Genomic DNA, 21,092 nt, shown 5'->3' with positions numbered 1-21,092 from the left:
ACATTGAAAATGGTCAGGTTGGTTACGTTGCCTTTGAGAGCGTATGGTAGCCGAGGAATGAGAATTACCCCCATGATGGCATACCATTTGCAAAAGAAGACAACCCAATGTATTGCAAATGGTGTATGTCCAGTCTTTTTTAGTAGCCACTTAGTCACAAACACTGGCCAAAATTAGCGTTCAATTTAGTTTTTCACTTTTTTCACACACAAACAAATATGAACGCTAACTTTGGCCAGTGTTTGCGACTAAGTGGCTACTAAAAAAGTCTGGACATACCCCATATTGAATACCTTGGGTTGTCTACTTTAAAAAAAATATGTACATGTGGGGTGGTATTCAGAGATTTATGACAGATAATAGTGTTACAATGTCACTATTGATACATTTTAAAAATGTATGTTTTGAAACCGCAATATCCTACTTGTACTTATAGCCCTATAACATGCAAAAAAATAGCAAAAAGCATGTAAACACTGGGTAACTGGGTATTTTTAAACTCAGGACAACATTTCTAACTCAGGACTAACTAAAATCATTTAAACTCAGGACAACATGAATCTATTTAGAAGTTTTTTTCATTCGCTTTTGTAGAGGAGTAAAAGATTTTTCACATTAAAGTAAAAAAACATGTATTTTTTTCAATTTTTCATCATATTTTTTCATTTTTTTTTAAATTAAATTACATAAGATTATATAAATAATGGTATGTAAAGAAAGCCCCTTTTGTCCTGAAAAAAACAATATATAATTTGTATGGAAACAGTAAATGAGAGAGCGGAAAATTACAGCTAAACACAAACACCACAAAAGTGTCAAAAAGATGCCTGGTCGCAAATGTACAACATCGCAAAAACAGTCCGGTCCTTAAGGGGTTAAAGACTTTTTTTTTTTTTGGCATATCAGAACATTGCACTTTTTATATATACATATGTAGATTCATCAAAGATTAGACCAACATGTCAGTTATAAGATTAGGCAGACAAAATACTGTTTATCATACTGACTTTTGACAAAAATCAAAACGAGAAAAAAAATATATAACTAGCCATGAGTTAAACAGGCTAGGTAACTGCTTTTCTACGGTAGATTACTATCGTCTAACTTTGCGTAATAGAGGGTGGATGAATATCCCTGGGGAGGCAAGTATACTATATATAGGTTGGTAAGCCACATCTCTGCCTTTGCTGTGCCATATATGGTTAATGCACTGTTCAACCTATGCCCTCCTCTGCATGTCTAGTGGTCCTGTAAGAGAAATTACAAGAGTCTTGTTCCATATTACCCCACCAGTCCCAGATAAGATGGCTGTTCCCCACTCCAGTCCCATTACTTCATCGTTTGGTTGCGGGCAAGGCTTGTTCACTGGGCCTTTTATAGGGGTTCCACTGCTTGTATTGAGTGGAGGACTTCTGCGGGATTGAGTGGTGTCGAAGGATTCTTCTCTTAAGGAGCTGTGGCCCATGTGGTCTGCGAGTTCCATCCGGACTGATCCATCTGTGCCATGGGTTGTTGCGGCTCCGCAAGGGACCTCCTGAAACGGTTGTTTTTTCGGGTCTTACGTCTCGCTTTTGCACCTGCCGGTTCGAACTGGCTTTACCCCTTTGACGAGGTTGTTGTGTGGGTTGTCTCATAGGCGCCCCCGCGGTTCCAGGAATCGTTCTCAGTTTACTGTTGCTCTCTTGAAGGTTGCCTGGGCCTGGCCCCAAGAAGGACCTCTGCTGGTGTCAGCCGCTCATGGTAGTGAGTGCGGAGGGGGCTACTGCGTCTCCCCGCCTGGCCGGCTGGTGTGCTCCGTGGCAAGGTTTTGGGCTGTTTCTCAGGCGTTGAGGGTCTCATGCAGACTTCCAATTTCACCCAGAAGGCAGTAAAGATGCTGTGCAGCCGGAGCTCTGTTTCGCACCTTGCGTTGTTTGGGTCGGCGGTGTGGTGAGCATCCGCCATTTTGGAAACCACAGTAATGGTTGGCTCAGGATTCTGTGGAGCTTTCACTGCTTTGCCGGTGGTTCATGTGGGGGTAGGCCGGGATGACCCCCACCGGTCCAGGGGGGCAGGAGAGGCTTACTTCAAGATAGCCGGCTCCTTGCTGCTGACTGGGAGCAGCCGTCTCCCCTGCGACTGCCATGTTTGTAGGCCTAACGATCGTTGCGGGTGAGTATTGCTCGATGTATCGCTTAAAAGGTGTCATTCTGTTCACCTCGTTTCCCTCGCTCGTTTGGTGGCCTTTTAATCTCGATTGAGTGCCGTTTTGATAGTGAAAGTCAGCTTTAAATGCCGCGTTCAGCAGGAGCTGCTGAGATGAGGCCCCGCCCCCTTAATTACGTAATGTGAATTTATTTAATGAATTGCCTCCATTACTGTACCCACAGAGCAACACACAACCTGGCAGCTTTCTCATTGGCCTCACTTCTCTGTGCTGAGCCCACAGTACTGGATGTATTACCCAGAACTAATGAAGACCACTGTGAAAACTGAAACATTCTCGAACTCACCTAATGTAACAGCTTAGCTATTTAGTCCAAACCATAACGTGTATTTTTTTCAATACATATTTTCGCAATAACTTCTACTATTTGTGCAGTTTCTAAGGTTCCCCATAAACTACCCTGTGGGTAATTGCAACTGCTTCCCATACCAAGTATCCCATGGTCTCATTTGTCTATGGACTTTATTGTGGAACTCCCGATTTCTAAAGGCTATAAAAACCATCCTTATGGTTGTTGACCGCTTTTCTAAAATGGCACACTTTGTTCCGCTCAAAAAAGATACCTTCTTCCCAAGAGCTGGTTCATATATTTATACGTGAAATAGTCAGATTACATGGTATTCCGCTTAATATTATGTTGGACAAGGGTTCCCAATTTTTTTATTTTTTTTATATTTCTTTATTTTTGGTGCGCAGCGAATTATACAGAAGCCCGCCTTGTCACGTCAACAAGGACAGGCACATTCGTAATAATACATTGTAACATTCATCACACAGTGAGCGAGGCTTGCAAAAGACTGTTACATCATTGAGGATATTACGCACTTTTTATAATATGTAGTAGGGTTGTAGCCCCGTTTTTGGAGTCGGTGCATGCTAGCATAGTTAGGTTATGTGATGGTAATCCACCATCAGGTTGATTGGAGGCTGTATGTATGGGCTAGCTAGAGTGGGTGGATGCGGGGTGTTAACATTCTGGGTGCTTGTTAGTAACGAGAAAGTGACGTGAGGGTGGTTGTAGAGTGTCGGTGTGTAGCTTCTTAGCTCATGAGGGTTGGGCGTGAGTCAGTCGTTTGGGTAGCCAAAGTGATGAAGTAGGTGGTGTCAGGAGGGCTATTTGGTTCCCCAAAGAGGTAAGTGCCCCTAACCAAGGGGGCGTCGGGGGGGGTTGTACACCTCTGGTGGGTGCGCCTAATGTGTATGTGCATGCAAGCCAGGGCTTATACTGCTCCCAGTAGGGTCTGGCCTTGTAAAGTATGAGAACCCAAAGGGTAACATGTTAGTAGTTTGGCAACGGAGAGAACTAAAGCGAAAAGTACAAATGCAAATACAGGACATATATGAACTGTTGCAGGTTGCTTCCTAACGCGGAGCGGTGTCTTCTCCCTGATCAGCCAGGTGGCTGGTGCGGGTCTTGGTGTGCTTCATGGCACAAACGGTATTACTGCTTCTGGGTCCCAGGCTTGGGTGAGAGGTGTAGTAGATGTGGCCGGTGTGGTGTCTGCAAGACCCAGAGCCTGGAGCAGTGCCTCTGCTTCGGATTCCGCTGAGAGCTTGTGAACAGTTCCGTTATGGGATACAAGAAGGGATCTCGGCGTCCCCCATCGGTATGTTACTCCTGCTGAGCGTAGGCGGCTAGTAAGGGTTGTCAATGATTTACGCCACTGTAGCGTGGCCTTGGTAAGGTCCTGGTAGAATGTTAGATGCGAGTCCTCAAACAACAATGGAGTCTTGCCCTTCACTGCCGCCATGATGCAGCTTTTGTCTTGGGGTGACAAGCACCGAACAATTACATCGCCCGTGATTGGGGTCGAGGACTTGGTGATGGTAGGCAGGCGGTACAGTCCAGCCATGGTGAACTTTTTGTCTAGGGCCGCAGGTAATAGAGTAGCAATGAGTCTCCTCATATAGTGGGGTAATTCCTCCGTTGTGATCGCGGGGGGTACCCCTCTGATTTTAACATTGTTGCGGCGGTGTCTGTCTTCCTGCGCGGTTATTTGTAGTGCCATGTTGTGCTGAGCCTTTTGGAGTTGGTGCATTGCGCTTTGCATTACCGTTAGTTCACCGCGTATTTTTCCCATGTCCCCTTCAGCCGCAGTCGTCCTCTCACTGATCTGTCTCATGTTTGATTTTAGGGTGGCCATGTCTGCAGTGAGGAGCCTCTGTATTTCCAGCAGTGTATTCTGCATGTTATGGAGGTCCTGCTTTGTAGCAGGGGCTGTGCCCCCAGGGATATCTGTGGAGGTAGTCAGTGCTTCCCCTTGTGTTGCTGGCGACGGGTTGGGGGTCAGTCTTGGCATATTTGGGGTTGTTGGGAGGTCTGGGCCTTCAGGGCCGTCTGTGGCCGCCATTTTGGTCGGTACTTGCCTCATGAAAGTGCCAATTTCCCGCTGCTCCGCGTTGTTGCCAGGCTGTGGCTTCTGGGATCTGCATCCCATTGCTGGCAGTAGGTGTGTGTGTGCTGGGATGCGGCAATCAGGCATGTCAGCAGCACCATACAGGCTCCGGTTGCAGAGGAGCCCCTCGAGGTACGCGGGTGCCTGTGAGTAGTAGGCCCCAGACCTGCGTTTCGACTTCCCCTGCTTTGGGGAGTATATGAAAGGCATCAACAGATGTTGCAGATGGTCCCCAGTCTGTTCCCGCAGGTTTTGGAGCTGGATGGGTCTGGTAAGCGGACAGATTATGGAGGATTTTAGTACCCGGTCGGGAGCTACCAGAAATGGCGTCTCTCCTGTTTCGCGGTTAGGCTCCGCCCCCCAAGGGTTCCCAATTTTTGTCACGATTTTGGAGAGCATTTAACAAACAGTTGGGTATAGAATTATCATTTTCGTCTTTATACCATCCTCAAACCAATGGTACGGCTGAGAGAGCCAACCAATCTTTGGAACAATATTTGAGATGTTTTATTAATGGCACTCAGGAAAATTGGTCTGATTTGCTTCCATGGGCCGAATTCGCTAGAAATAATGCAACCGATGACTCATCTAGACATAGTCCATTTTTTGTTAACAATGGTAGTCATCCTACTGTCCTCCCTGCGATGTTCTCCGACACTGCTATCCCCGCTCTAGATGACCATGTACCATGTATCCGTGGGACTTGTACTAAGGTCCGCAGAGCTTTAGAAACAGCTGCTGCTCATTTCAAAATGCAAGCTAAGAGGCGTTGTGCCAACCCTGGTTACCAGGTGGATGACAGGGTATGGCTCTCCACACGGAATATTAAACTCAAAGTTCCTAGCATGAAGTTTGCACCCAGGATTATTGGCCCCTTTCGAATATCTTGCAGGATTAATCCGGTGTTTTATTTACTGGCTCTCCCCGCCTCTCAGGGTATACCCAATACGTTTCAGGTATCCCTACGGAAGCCACCCCTTCTGACCCTCCCCCTCCTTTGGTTGTTTCTGCACAGGAGGAGTACCAAGTCTCCTCTATAAATCGACTCCAGATTTTCTCAAGGGTCTCTGCAGTATTTGGTTGATTGGAAGGGTTTCTGCTTCGGGCATATATGACAAATTTCCCCTCAAGCCTGATCCTGCCCACCCGGTGGGTGGTCTAAGTGGGGGTACTGTCACGGCTCCCCGCTCTTCTGCTGGCATGGCCGCACATAAACATAGCAGCCACGCCGACAGAGATGTTGTATACTTACCTTGGTCACGGCAAACCGCTGCCCGATCTCCTTCCATTCCGGTCCTCAGCAAGTATGACGTTCCTAGAGACGCTGTCCGCTTCGGTTCCGGTTTGAATAGGAAATTTACCTTCGCCCATATCAAAGATGGCGCCAAAGTGCATGCGACATCACGCCATAGACTCGCACGCACCTTTTGGGGTCAGAGGCCAGAGACAGCCAATTACAGCCTCAAGAGGGTTATTTAAACCCAAATTACCTTTTGGTCAGTGCCCTGTCATGGTTTCAACTAGCTGGTTATCCGAGAGTGTGTTCCTGATCGTGTTTTTCTGGATTTTGATTTTGGCTCAGTTTTGACTTCCCTGATGTCTGGTATCCTTTACTTCCCCATCGTTGTGTCTCGTTCTGTGTCCCTGACCTTGGCAAGTATTCTGACAATTCTCTGGTACGTTAAGACCAGCCATTCTAAGGTCCGGTCAGATGTTATCCTTAGTCTTTAAGTGTGATACTATTCTGCGTGCTGGATCAACTATAATGTTGACACACTGTTATACAGGCTGTACACTTACTACTTTACATTGTAGCAAAGTGTAGCAGTTTTGTCACATGAAAAGATATAAAATTTTTACAAAAATGTGAGGGGTGTACTCACTTTTGTGAGATACTGTACATGTCCGCTATTCATTGACAGAGGCAGCAAAATGGGAACTGGAAATGACGTCATGGCTCAGATAAAATTGCTTAACGCCGCAAATGACCAAGGACGTATAGCAAACATCTCGAGTGTGACCGGTTCTCATGGTCATGCTGAATATTCATTCGCCAACCAAAACAAAACCAATTAGTAAATGAATAATACTGGCTTACTAAAAAATAAGCAGCAAAATATTTAGAGTAAATAAAGACACCCATGTTGGGTCCCATAGCCATGCACATATCTATAGTGGTAAACATCTGCAAATCTACAATATAGTAAATATCCCACATTGGTAAAATGTGTCCTACATTAAAGGGACACTCTAGTTACTAGAACAACTACAGCTTATTGAATGTGTTTTGGTGAGTAGAATCATTACCTTTTTTTTGCTGTAAACACGGTCTTTTCAGAGAAAATGCAATGTTTACATTACAGCCTAGTGATAACTTCACTGGCCATTTCTCAGATAGCTGTTAGAGATGCCTAAAATGCATCCAAACATTCAGTATCTCCTCCCTCTGCATGCAGACACTGAACATTCTTCATAGAGATTTAGTGATTCAATTCATCTCTATGAGGAGATGCTGATTGGCCAGGGCTGTGTTTGAATCATGCTGGCTCTGCCCCGATCTGCCTCCTTGTCAGTCTCAGCCAATCCTATAGGGAAGCACTGTGATTGGATCAGGCTACCACTTCTGATTATGTCAGCAGACTGCTTTTTTTTCCTGAGGCAAGCAGCATGCAGAGCTACAGCTTCAGGCTTGAATACAAGTACAATTTTGCTATATTTATAGAGGCATGAGGGGCTAGATGGTGGTTTTAACACTATAGGGTCAGGAATACATGTTTGTGTTCCTGACCCTATAGTGATCCTTTAATGTTCACCTAAAGTGCAAGGAGCTACCGAAACAGAACACCAATAGGAATAACATCTCTAAATAAATACAATGCAATCTAAAAGTAACAAAAGAAAAAATGATCGCAAAAAATAAAGATGGTATACTGTACTTGCTACTAGTGAGGCATAAACCCCCCCCCCAAAAAAAAATGCTCAAGTTCTACTGTAAACAATTACACTCCTAATAAAGTGCACGTACAGTGAAAACAATAATGGCTCTCACAACACATAAGGTAAAATAAGCAAACAGGATAAACTGCACACCGTTTAAAACAAACTGAACCAATTCCAAAATAAACAAAGTTATATAAATGACAATACTTTTCTTAACAGCAATAGTGATAATGATGGAGCAGAATGACATCTAATAACAATGAGAAAGACAGATCTCATAGCGTAGCATATATCTGACAATAAAGAAAACTAGGCTGATATTAACAACCACTTATGTGGCACAGATCTTTGGATCTCCCCTCCAGCACAAAATGCATTTAGACTAAACAGTCTTCCTCAGGTGCCTCAGAGGAAGACAACAACTAAAGGTGTGTTAACTCAGGCTAATGTTCCTCATTAGTCCAAACAATAATGGATGCCTGTGACTATCAAAATCGCCCGTCATTGGTATAAACTGGTATGGCTAAGGCAGAGTGTTAAAGTGTCTGAAAATGGTTTAACACTGAACTGTGAGTAGGTGCCATGGGACTCCAGACACCATAAACACTTCATTGCTATAAAGTTTATAGTGCCTCTCTTTATACGTCTCCCTTGTTAGTTTTAGAATTAGGGCCTCCTTTGTTAACCCCTTAAGGACCAAACTTCTGTAATAAAAGGGAATCATGACATGTCACACATGTCATGTGTCCTTTTAAACAAAACCATTACAAACATATCTTTAATCCTGCTCAAAGATAAGCCTTTTTGCGTAGCATGTACCACCAACGGTACAATCATCATGCTGATCGAACTTTGGTCCACATACAGCAATTTATGCACTCCATCAATCCAATGCTTCACAAAAAAAAACACAAAACCATTAATCACATTTAGTGTCATGTGGTATGTGATAACACACAGAAGGGCCTCTAGTGACACTAAAACCCCTTCTTCCTGAATAACACCAGAATATGTAACCACACAAAACTAGGTATAATATTTATCAATAACTATCACCCTAACTTTGAAAAGAATCCCAGTGCAGTACTCTGATAACATAATGTGCCTCTAGCAGGGATCTATAAATTAAAAAGGATAAAAACATGAACTTTAATTTTACGTACATGCCAACTTGTAGACTAACAGGGTTATCCCGTAAACATCTAATTATGGTGAAATGAAATCCAAATAACAAAATTGGGTCTAAAATAGGTGATTACGATCATATGGGGAATCGAAAAGCCAAAGTCATGACGGGACTACAGATGTTTAGACTTTCCTACAATTGTTTCTTGTCTATAGCTTTGCGTGCTATTTTTGTGGGTCCTTTAACCCCTTAAGGACCGGACTGTTTTTGCGATGTTGTACATTTGCGACCAGGCATCTTTTTGACACTTTTGTGGTGTTTGTGTTTAGCTGTAATTTTCCGCTCTCTCCTTTATTGTTCCCATACAAATTATATATTGTTTTTTTCGGGACAAAAGGGACTTTCTTTACATACCATTATTTATATAATCTCATGTAATTTAATTTAAAAAAAATGAAAAAATATGATGAAAAAATACATGTTTTTTTACTTTAATGTGAAAAATCTTTTACTCATCTACAAAAGCGAATGAAAAAAACTGCTAAATAGATTAAAAATTTTGTCCTGAGTTTAAAAATACCCAGTGTTTACATGCTTTTTGCAATTTTTTTGCATGTTATAGGGCTATAAGTACAAGTAGAATATTGCGGTTTCAAAACATACATTTTTAAAATGTATCAATAGTGACATTGTAACACTATTATCTGTCATAAATCTCTGAATACCACCCCACATGTACATATTTTTTTTAAAGTAGACAACCCAGGGTATTCAATATGGGGTATGTCCAGACTTTTTTAGTAGCCACTTAGTCGCAAACACTGGCCAAAGTTAGCGTTCATATTTGTTTGTGTGTGAAAAAAAGTAAAAAACTAAATTGAACGCTAATTTTGGCCAGTGTTTGTGACTAAGTGGTTACTAAAAAAGACTGGACATACCCCATTTGCAATACCTTGGGTTGTCTTCTTTTGCAAATGGTATGCCATCATGGGGGTAATTCTCATTCCTGGGCTACCATACGCTCTCAAGGGCAACGTAACCAATCTGGCCATTTTCAATGTAAAAATATTTGACCCTGTAACTTTCAAAAACGCTATAAAACCTGTACATGGGGGGTACTGTTATACTCAGGAGACTTTGCTGAACACAAATATTAGTGTTGAAAAAATGGAAAATGTATCACAACAATTATATCATCAGTAAAAGTGCTGTTTGTGTGTGAAAAATGCAAAAAAAAGTCACTTTCACTGACAATATCATCGCTGTGATATGTTTTACTGTTTTGAATCACTAATATTTGTGTTCAGCGAAGTCTCCCGAGTAAAACAGTACCCCCCCATGTACAGGTTTTAGGGTGTCGTAGAACGTTACAGGGTAAAATACAGTGCTAACAAATTAAATTCTCTGGACTTTCGACCTGGGTTGGCAGGCAGGTCCCTTAAATTGCAATCAATAAAATTACTTAATTATGTAAAAATATTACATAAATACGCACGTAGAATTTAAATATATATGCATATTTATATATTTGAAGTCTACGTGTATATTTATATAATTATTTCTGTAATTTTGTATATGGACATATGTATAGTTCGTATTCTTTTTATTTATTTATATATACATAGATATATATACAATTTCATTCTAAGTGTATTTTGATATAAATATATATATATATTAATATCAAAATACAGTTAGAATAACATTTCATATAGATATATAATTTTTTTAAATTTTTTATTATTATTTTTACATGTTTAATTTAAATTACTTATTTGTATTTTATAATAATATATATAGTTATTATATATATTATATATATACACACGTGTGTAATTTAATTATAAGTGTATTTTTATATTAATATATTTACATATTAATATAAAAATACACTTAGTATGACATTATATATATATATGATATATAGATGTATATTATATAGGTATAATATATGTCTATATATCATATATATATATATATATATATATATATACATATACATACACACACACACATATATATAATAATATTTTTTTTTATTAACTTTAACTTTAATTTTTTTTCTGATTTTACACTTGCAGGGAGACTGCCTGTCAGCACAGACAGTCCCCCTGCAGGCAGACACATGGACACCTATTGTGACCATGTGGTCGCCCTGTTGGGTGATCACATGGCCCCAGTGGTCCTAATCCGCCATGGGGAGACTGTCTGGGCTGCAGGCAGTCTCCCCACAACAAGATCACCGCCGATCGCCGCCAGGGGAACGACGGCGATCGGGTAAGTACATTGGACGGTTAAGGACCGTCAACGGTCAGCAACGCAAAAATGCCGATGACGGTCCTGAACCGTCCTCCGTCCTTAAGGGGTTAAACACTAATGCACAGTTGGAGAATTGTTTAGGTTCAGATAGATTAGCCTTAACTGTTCAAACCAGCGTTTAGTGAATAGCCCTGTAAATCCTAATATTTAAAACATAATTAAAAGGACACTTAATCTCATTGAAGTGGTCTGGGTGCAGTGTCCCCGTCCCCTTAGCCTTGCAAGGTAATGTTGCAATTTTAGAGAAACTGAAATGTTTATATTGTAGGGTTAAGACTATCCGGTAGCCAGCCACTAGAGGAATTTCCTACATTTACACAGAGTTGAACTTGTAAAGCAACACTAGTTGTCCCCACTCTTTGCATGAGGACGCCCAGCGTTTAAATCCCCCATAGTAAAGCATTAATTTGGAAATATAAAATATAACAACTCAGAATGACAACAGATGACCAACACAGCAAGGTATGTATGAAACTGTTCCTAACCAGTTTGACAGATCAGTAGTGGATGATGTCCTGGGGACTCCTGATAGCATAATCAATATAAAGCTCCAAAAAAGTGCAAAGCCAGCAAATAATTTGGATTTGTTGAAAATTCCACTGAAAAAAAAAAAAGAGCTAAACCTTCAAAGCACTGCATCTGTTTAATACTGTGTGTGTTTGTATCTTCACACAAACATTCAAACATGTATCAGAAGGCCCACCCACACACAAAGGAGTATCTGTACAACACATTACATGCATTGCTAATGTAATATGAAATTAGTTAACTGCCATTGCCAAACACGAATATTAACAAGAGGGCATTTGGGCTGGCTCCCTCATATACATGCACATCAATCACGGCATACATGCTGGCTCTTGCATACAAACACAAACAGGGCATGCAGTCTGATTCATGTATACACACACAGAGCATAAGGCTGGCTTATGTACACACAAACACACACAGATACTGCCTCATGTATACACACAGGGCATCATACAGGCTGGCTCACAATTATATATACACAGACACTGGTAGATTATATACACACACACACAGGCTGGCAAATTACACATACACACACACACACTAATATATATACACACGTCCATATATACAGTACACATACAGTACACACACTGCATACAGTCTGGCTCAGACACACAGTTTATTATACCCCCCCATATTAATACTCCGGGGTTTTACCTTCTCCCTCTTGTCCCAGCTATACTGCTTGCTGCCCTCCCCATTCTCCTGCTGCTGCTGCTGTTGTTGTGGTGGTGGTGGTTGTTGTTGCTCCCCAGCAGTCGGCTCTTTGCCCTTTCGTTTGGTTTTTTTAGAGAAGAAACAGCCCATGACTCCGTGTTATCCGAGCAGTCGGTAGTGACCGGGCCGCACACTGACAGGCGGTGAGACTCTACCTCTCCCCAGCAGGACACTCACTCCGCACGGGCACGCGCGGCTCGCTACCATGGCAATGGGGAGAGTGGAAGGCTTCATGATGACGTCACCAGTGAAGCCGCCGTGCGCGCACCCGCAGTAGCCCCACCTTGCACTGGGCTTCCCTTGATCAGGGATTTTTTTTTTTTTTTTTGCATTCCGAGCTTTATTATAATCTCTAGGTGAGGACACTGAGAACAAACTCTACATTTCGAATTCTTTCAGATTTTTCTCTACCAGGTTAATTCACTAAAAGTGATTATTGTCAGGCTCTAAAGTTAAAGCCAAAGTAGCCACGCTGTATGTATAGCAGGCATGGATTTTAAATGTTTAAATGGTTTACCAGTTTAAATGGTTACTCCATTGACCATTTTGCTTTTCGAGTCATCATGGTAGTAGAAGTCTGTATGTGCATTTTGAAACGTATATATTTGCACTTTTTTTGCTGGGGGGCTAGTTGCACCCCTGACACACGATTTGGGCAGGCCTTTAGCTTTGTTTCGGGCTGCCTGATGTCAATTCTGTGCAAAATTTACATTTAAAGCACACACTGGTGACAGATGTAATGAGATTCTCTATTGCAAGGGTTAACCTAGCTCTACCCTCCCTGTGTACTCTCCCACCCTTCTTCTTGCATTGTCTGTTCTTCTGTCCGCCCCTTCCCTTTTCTACCAGCCTCGATGAGAAGCATTCAATTGGACCACAATCGGCCACTGCTGATGTCAGATGATGCGTGGAAGGCATTCAGTGTGAGTCTCTCCTTAATAGGCATTGCCAGTGACACAAACTAATTGGCGACGCCAGCCCTCGAGTGTTCACCCATCAGTCTCCCAATCCCACACCTCTCAAGACATTATAGTAACACTTTATACGGCAATAGGTACATATAACCTTGCTTATTATATGTTAAAAGAAAGTCTTAATGATATTTTTTTTCAGCCTTAAAGCTTTATTGGTTCTGTATTTAAAGCACACTCAGTTAAACATGGTAAGATGGAAGGCGGAGCCAACAGCCAAGCTGACTGGTTCCACTCTCTGAGAGCTCTGTAACATCAAGCACAGAAACCGCTTAAACGACTACCTTTACCCCCAAATTGTGAGACAAGCTCAGCTCCCATGACAAACACGAATGTGATGGGAAGGAAAAATAAAAAACAAAAGCCAGGAAAGCCCCAGCCAGGTGTGAGCATAGGGGATCTCTGGCGGCGGGCACATGGCACTCTGGAGCCCAATATGGCCGCCTACGTCGACAACGACTTTGATGAATCCGATGAGCAGACCTCGGACACAGAGGAAACCCGCCTACCTACAGCGCTGGTACCAACGCAACCCAAGCCGCAACGGGACTCAACCCTGGTCACGAAGGCGGTCATGCAGGAACTGCTGGCGGACCTCAGGCGGAACATCCAGGCCGATGTGGCTGATATCCGGAAAAATATCCAAGGCCTGACAGGCCGCATGGGGACCCTAGAGCAGGACTCTCGCAACCACACATGGCAAGTCACTCTGTTACAACAGGAATTAAAGTCGATGCAACGACAACACCTGATAAAAGGATGGCGGTGTCTGAGAATTCATGCCGCGCTCAAAATCTCAAGATACGAGGCATAGCAGACTCGGTTCCAGACACTGAACTGCCTCACTTCCTGAGGCGCCTGGTGAGCGCAATACTCCCGTCTTAGCAGGCTAAAGGGGTGAGCCTCGACGGCATGTTCACAATCCCCAAGCCATCTACAGCCCCAGCGGCAGCAACAAGGGACTTAATCGTAAGATTCCAGAGGCAACAAGACATGGATGCAGTTATGACCGCAACCAGGAGTAACCCACCGTACACTTTTGAGAGCATGGCCCTTACATTCTACACGGACTTATCCAGGGGAACCATGGCTTGGCGGACATCCATCAAACCCTTTACATCCCTGCTCCGTGCACACAACATCAGGTAAAACATCAGGTATCAATGGCGCTCATCCCATAATTTCCTGGTACTCCATGGAGAAGCTACGTACTCCATCGCGGATCTGCAGGAGGCGACGACACACCTAACAACCCTGGGCCTTCCACAAGACTCACAAAACAGCCCCGCTCAGCTTCCAAACCCCATGAGTGGAACCCATCAACATCCAAGACATTTGTCCCCCGAGGGTCCACCCATGCAGCATATGTGATGGCTACTACCTGAGTTTTCCTTACGGGTCTGCGGGACCAGACCACCCACACCTAATAATATCATAAGTTTACAGTTATTATTTAATCGTTAATCAAGTTTTGCGTTTGCTCTTTCCTTATCGAGGCACCCACATACAATATAAGGTACCCCTGTTGTTACACACCGATTCGGTACACGAGGTCTCTCCTGCACCAACAGGCTTCCATCTTGCCGGGGTCGCGAAGTCACTTTAACGACACCGGCTCCTGCTGCTCTGTCCCCGAGTATATATCTCACGGGCATAAAACATACTCATACGGAGTACCGCTAACTCCGATTTTGCCCTCCCCAGACTGGGGAAGCGTCTCACACCCCAACAACCTATGCTCCTGCGACATCCGCATCCCATGCAGTAGCCCATAGACATCACCACAAATTGCCGGTGGGAAGCCCTGTTCCCGATCCCTAAGCTGACCCGCTGACTCTTACCTGGGTCGTATAGCCTGACACGCACCGATGGGAAGGGCGGGACCGGGTCCTGCCGACTGCCGGAGCAAGGTATAAATGGCATTACCAATTACTCTGATGCTCACGCGCTCAGCACAGGACCTACTGCCCACTCTCTGGTCGACACTCATTTACCCACTCACCCTAGGCTTCATCCTTAACTAAGAACCTGCTTGCAGCCAACTAGGGGACACGGGCCATCACTATTTCTTCCCTATGCGATGAACCTGACATAACACTGCAGACAAAGCGCAGCAACAGCAACAACAACTTAGTAAGCTACATTATATCGATCTTCACACTACCTATACCCATTCATCATGTTTGTATCTTATAGCTCTCTCAAGTTATTTACATTGGTACAATGCACGTTTTAGCAAGACAACATCTCAGTCACTAGCCAGCCTAGATGCCTTGCCAGCAAATGCATTAATTTGACCTTACACAGCCAGATAAACAGCCTGAGTATATCATACTTTTGTTTTATAATTTGCAAATATGGGCAAAGTGACTCTAATGCCAAGACTATTACTTTTTGTATTTATCGGTGTATTGCAGGTTTTTACGAGATCCCACTTCAGTTAGCCAGACAGGATGCCTTACTAATACATGCTTGAATTTAACCCTACCTGGCCAGTTAACTAGCTGGAGCGTATCACACTTTTACCTGGTGTTATAAATTTTAAAAATATGCGCAAATGATACTAATGTTAAAATCTACTGCTCTTGCACTAGCTGTCGTGGCAGCACAAGCAATTGTGATACCTTGTGCACATTAAAAAAAAAAGAATAAAAAAAAGGGTAAAATGGTAATGGAAAATCACAATATTTTGATAATTCTGTATGGTGGTTGCTTGTGGTGTTTTTGCACAGTAATTTTCCCGGTATGGAAATTCTGAAGAACTTGTACATTCCAGACACACCTCTGACACAGTATCATTACCAGTCTGTAACTGGTAATGTTAGAGAAAGTCCCTGGGCAAATGTGCCCTGCCTGTTGTTGCATAAAGAAACTCCAACACCATAACCACTATAGTTTACATCCTAAGTGTCACAGCTTCCAACATCTTTGCCGGCGTGGCTGCACTAAAACATAGCAGCCAGGCCGTCAGAGATGTTTTCAACTTACCTGGGGCTCGGCAGGCAGCTACCCGGTCTCCCTCCGTTCCGGTTCTGAGCGGGTGCAACGTTCTTAGGACTTTTATAAAGAACTTATCTTCGCCCACATCAAAGATGGCGCCGACGTGCATCCGGCGTCATATCATAGACGCGCACGCACGTTTTGGGGTCAGAGGTCAGAGACAACCAATTACAGGAGGGTTATTTAAATCCAAATTACCTTTTTGTCAGTGCCCTGTCGTGGTTTACACTAACTGGTTATCTGAGAGTGTGTTCCTGACTGCATTTTCTGGTATTTGACTTTGGATCCGTTTTGACTACCCTGATTTCTGGTATCCTTCACTTCTGGCTTTCCTCATGGTTGTGTCTCATTCTGTGTCTCTGACCTCGGCAAGTATTTTGACTATTCTGGGGTATGTTAAGTCCGGCCATTCAAAGGTCTGGTTAGACGTTATCCTTAGTCCTAGGTGTGATACAATTCTGCGTGCTGGATCAAATCTAATCCTGACATTACGACATGGCCATAGATCCTGCAGATTTGTGTTAGCACATAGCAGCTTGCGAGAGAAAGCTAGAGGAAAATGTTCATCGTATGGATAAATTTGTCCAGGCTTTCAATACGCTCCTAATACATATAGCTCATTTGCAGCCTGAAGTTCCTTCAGTTACACCTCCGCCTACTGTACCTACACCTATAGTATATAAGGCACCTACTATATCCCTATCTCCCATGAAACACTGCTAAACAAGTGTTGCAAACTTTGTTCAAAAATGGACTATATTTAAAGAATGGCAACATATTTTAGAAGGTTCCGAGGACCCTCTCCTGATCATAACTGATCACAAAAACTTGGCATACCTTGGAGATGCTAAAAGGCTGTCTGCTAGAGAAGCTAGATGGTCATTGTTCTTGTCACGCTTTAACTTTATCATCACGTACAGGCCTGGTCCTAAGAACGTAAAGGCGAACGCCCTATCAAGGCAATTTGACCTAGAGGTGGTACAAGAACAAGAAACCTCTCCCATCATACCACCTGAATGTATCATTGCCTCTACGGTTCTTTCCTTGTCTTCTCCTCTTCTTTGTGCTATAATTGTAGTTCAGACTCAGGCTCCTAGTGATAAACCTCAAGATAGATTTTTCATTCCGTTAATGGAGAGAGAGGGGGTACGAAGAGTATTTCACGATAATGTGACAGCTGGTCATCCAGGTATTAATAAAACTGTGGCCACTGTTTTTAGGTCATTTTGGTGGCCTTCTCTTAGAAAGGACATCAGAGAGTATGTGGAGACGTACTATTTGTGTGTTTTCTAAGGTTCTCCATAAATTACCCTGTGAGCTATTACAACTGCTTCCTATACCCAGTATTCCATGGTCTCATTTGTCTACGGACTTTATTGTGAACTACCGATTTCTAAAGGCTACAACACCATCCTTATGGTTGTTGATCACTTTTCTAAAATGGCATGCTTTGTTCCTCTCAAGAAGATACCCTCTTCCCAAGAGCTGGCTTATATATTTATACGCGAAATAGTCAGATTACATGGTATTCCGCTAAATATTGTGTCAGACAGGGGTTCCCAATTTGTGTCACGATTTTGGAGAGCATTTTCTAAACAGTTGGGTATTGAATTATCGTTTTCTTCTTCTTACCATCCTTAAACCAATGGTGCAGCTGAGAGCCAACCAATCATTAATGGCACTCAAGAAAACTGGTCTGGTTTGCTACTAGGGATGTGCATTCCGAAATTCGGGACTTCAGCACTTCGTGACAGGGACTTCGGCACTTCGTAACTTTGACACTTCAGAACTTTCGGCACTTCGGGTAAGTATAAGGGTAGGGGTAGGGTTAGGGGTAGGTTTAGGAGTAGGGTTAGGTTTGGGGTAGGGTTATGGTTACCCTACTCCAACCACTAACCCTACCCCAACCCTTAACCCTAACCCAACCACTAACCCTCTCCTGTTTTCCACTTTTCAGAAATCCGATGTACTTCGGCACTTCCGAAATTCGGAACTTCGGCACCTCGGCAATTCGGTTCGGCGTTCTGAAATTCGGCACTTTAGAAATTCGGCACTTCGGACATTCGGAAGCATCCGAATTTCCGGAATTTGGCTGAATTTGCATTCGCAACTAAACGAATTGCACATTTCTATTTGCTAACATGGGCCGAATTTGCTAGAAATAATGCTACCCATGACTCATCTGGACATAGTCCATTTTTTTGTTAACAACGGTCGTCACCCTACTGTCCTCCCTGCGGTATTCTCTGAAACTGCTATTCCCGCCCTGGATGACCATCTCACATGTATACATGAGACTTGGACTAAGGTCCACACGGTTTTGGAAACATCTGCCGCTCGTTTCAAAATGCAGGCTGTTAAGAGGCGTGGTGCCAACCCTGGTTACCAGGTGGGTGACAGGGTATGGCTCTCCACACGCAATATTAAACTCAAGGTTCCTAGCATGAAGTTTGCCCCAAGGTTTATTGGTCCCTTTTGAATAATTCGCAGGGTTAATACTGTGTCTTATTCCCTGGCTCTCCCCGCCTCTCTGCTTGTACGTAATATGTTTCATGTCTCCCTACTGAAGCCCTTTATCTGCAACAGGGCTAAGGGTTAAGTCTGGCCACTCTAAGTCACAGTTAGACGTTATCCTTAATCCTAGGTGTTATACAATTCTGCGTGCTGGATCAATTCTAATCCTGACACTAAGGAGTCGAACTTTTTTCAACAGTTTGACTTCTTACCTGGGGTCCCACACATGCTGCTCCCTGCCTCCACAATTAACTTTAACTGCATAGAAGTCCTGCAGTGACATATTAAAGAACAGATAACTTAAAGTTTTATTGTTTCGGTAAAAAAAACAAACACAACTAAATTTAATTGGGTAAGCTTATACTGGAAAAACCACAATGCAGAATGTATATGTTCCTGTCAAGCCTCTGATGTAGTATCATCAACATTGTAGAACTGGTAATGTTTTGAGAAGTGCCCTGTTAATTTTGAAATGGTAAGGAAATTTTTGTGTAGACCTAATTGGTGCACTCTTCATCTCCATGGCCAGCAGCAGTTTTTCTATCTTCACCTATAAATAACAAGACGAATTGAACCATATGCTCCACAAATGCATTAACATACATGTGAAACCTTTTGTGTATGAGAAGTATTTCTTTTACTTTCAGTCTTCAACAAGCAGAAACAAAATCAGATTCATTTATGGTGGAATTTAATACATAGGAGCATGCTGGGTGTATGTTGTCATTAAAGGTCTGATGGTCCTCATAGAAGGACGCTAACAGGATTATTCTCTAAAGAAACAATTTAAAGAGAATTTAAACTTAAGGCCAAAATAGCTGTATTCTCTATTAGCTATGCTTACATTTTGGCTACTTTGACCTAAACTTTGACATTTACTTTAATTTCTTGAAAATCCTCACTTTAATAAGTAACACTATGAATACAATTTTGCAACCAAGTAAAATATGAGTGCTTTTTTCAACAGAATTTTTGTATTACTTTTTTTGCAAATCTATTTAAAAATGTTGCCTTATAAAACAACAAGGTAATAAAATAGAATAAATAATAATAAACATACCCCTCTCAGACTGAAATAAACAATCCCTTGTGAAACCATAAAACCCATCTCGAAAGAGCCCTAAAGGGTTCTAAAAATGTTCAATGTTTGTAGACTTGTGGCTATGAAAAATGCATGATTTATGTATAACCAATTATAACGTACATGTAGTGAAACCTAAATACAGTGAAATAAACAAACCTCACTTTCCAGAAAAGAACAATAACAAGTATGTAAATAAGCTAGTGAAAGATGTCATATGCGCTACTTTGCGCTAATGATTTTCTTGGTATTCGCTTTATAATCTATAAAAAATCTTAGTAAATATTAGATACTGTTGCTATCACTTTCTGTCTTGACTTGTAAATTCCAATAGCTGTTTCTAAATTACCATGGAAAATGTGTTTCTTTTTCTCTGACACATTGTAACGGAAATTCTGACACAGGAAGATTAGTTGCCTAGCAATTGCCTGTCTATAAATAAAAGCTTTTGACAAACTGCAGCTATTTACATAATGTAAAGATTCTCTTTGGAAGATTAGTATTCTTCCATTTAGAGATTTCTTATAGTTTGAGTTTTGTATCATCTATATTTCTCCCTAGAAAAATGATGAATAGCCATTCATTGGTAAGGTAAGCATACCAACCTAAGGTTTTTGAGTCATCATTATAGGGTTACTCCAAGCACCGTAAGCACTTCTGCTTTTAGAAATAGTCGTGGTGGTAGGAGTATGTATATACAGCATTTTGGCTTTAAACACTCACATTCAGAGATATATTCACTTTTGTGCTGGGGGCTAGTTACACCCCCAGCACACGTAACTTTGGCAGCCCAGAACTGCCAAATGTCAATTCTGTGCACTGCTCGCTGGCAAAGGACGTACTAAGCATCTCCTTGCAGACAGAACCTGAATTATTTATTCCACTGTTTAACTAGGTTTTGCTTTCCCCTATATCTAGGTAGCAGGTACTACAAAAGGCACTTGAAGCAACTTTGTTCAGGAGATAGGAGATTGGCAGGCATTTTGTCAGTGATCCTATTGAGAGAACAGAGGCATAACTAGAAACCATGGAGCCCTGGTGTGAAAATTGCCCTGCCCTCCCCCTCTCATATGTCTCACCCCTTCCACAGCCCCTCCATGTGTCACATTCATGCCTCCCAATGCCAGAATTGGAGGGGTTAATGTCATACATTGAGTGTGGCAGGGTGAAAGGGGGCGAGTGTGACAGAGTGATGGAGAATGAGTGTAACAGGATTGGGGGGTAAGCGTGACAGTGCAGGAGAACGTGAGTGTGATAGGGTGCGTATGGCAGAGCGATGGGAGGTGAG

General features: G+C 42.5%; 1 protein-coding gene across 1 annotated transcript in view; it reads right to left on the bottom strand.

The window, feature by feature from the left end:
* The window catches only part of RP2 (RP2 activator of ARL3 GTPase), a 31,308-nt gene extending 18,862 nt beyond the window's left edge, over positions 1 to 12,446 (bottom strand). The window contains exon 1 of the mRNA XM_063459431.1: positions 12,179 to 12,446. Within this exon, the coding sequence (XP_063315501.1) occupies positions 12,179 to 12,328 (150 nt within the window). The 5' untranslated portion in view covers positions 12,329 to 12,446. The remainder of the gene's footprint in view (positions 1 to 12,178) is intronic.
* Positions 12,447 to 21,092: the final 8,646 nt, after the last annotated feature.

Source organism: Pelobates fuscus, chromosome 1 (assembly GCF_036172605.1).
Source record: "Pelobates fuscus isolate aPelFus1 chromosome 1, aPelFus1.pri, whole genome shotgun sequence".
Classification (NCBI taxonomy): Eukaryota; Metazoa; Chordata; class Amphibia; order Anura; family Pelobatidae; genus Pelobates; species Pelobates fuscus.
Note: the sequence above shows the minus strand (reverse complement) of the source record. Positions and strands in the feature narration are given on the sequence as shown.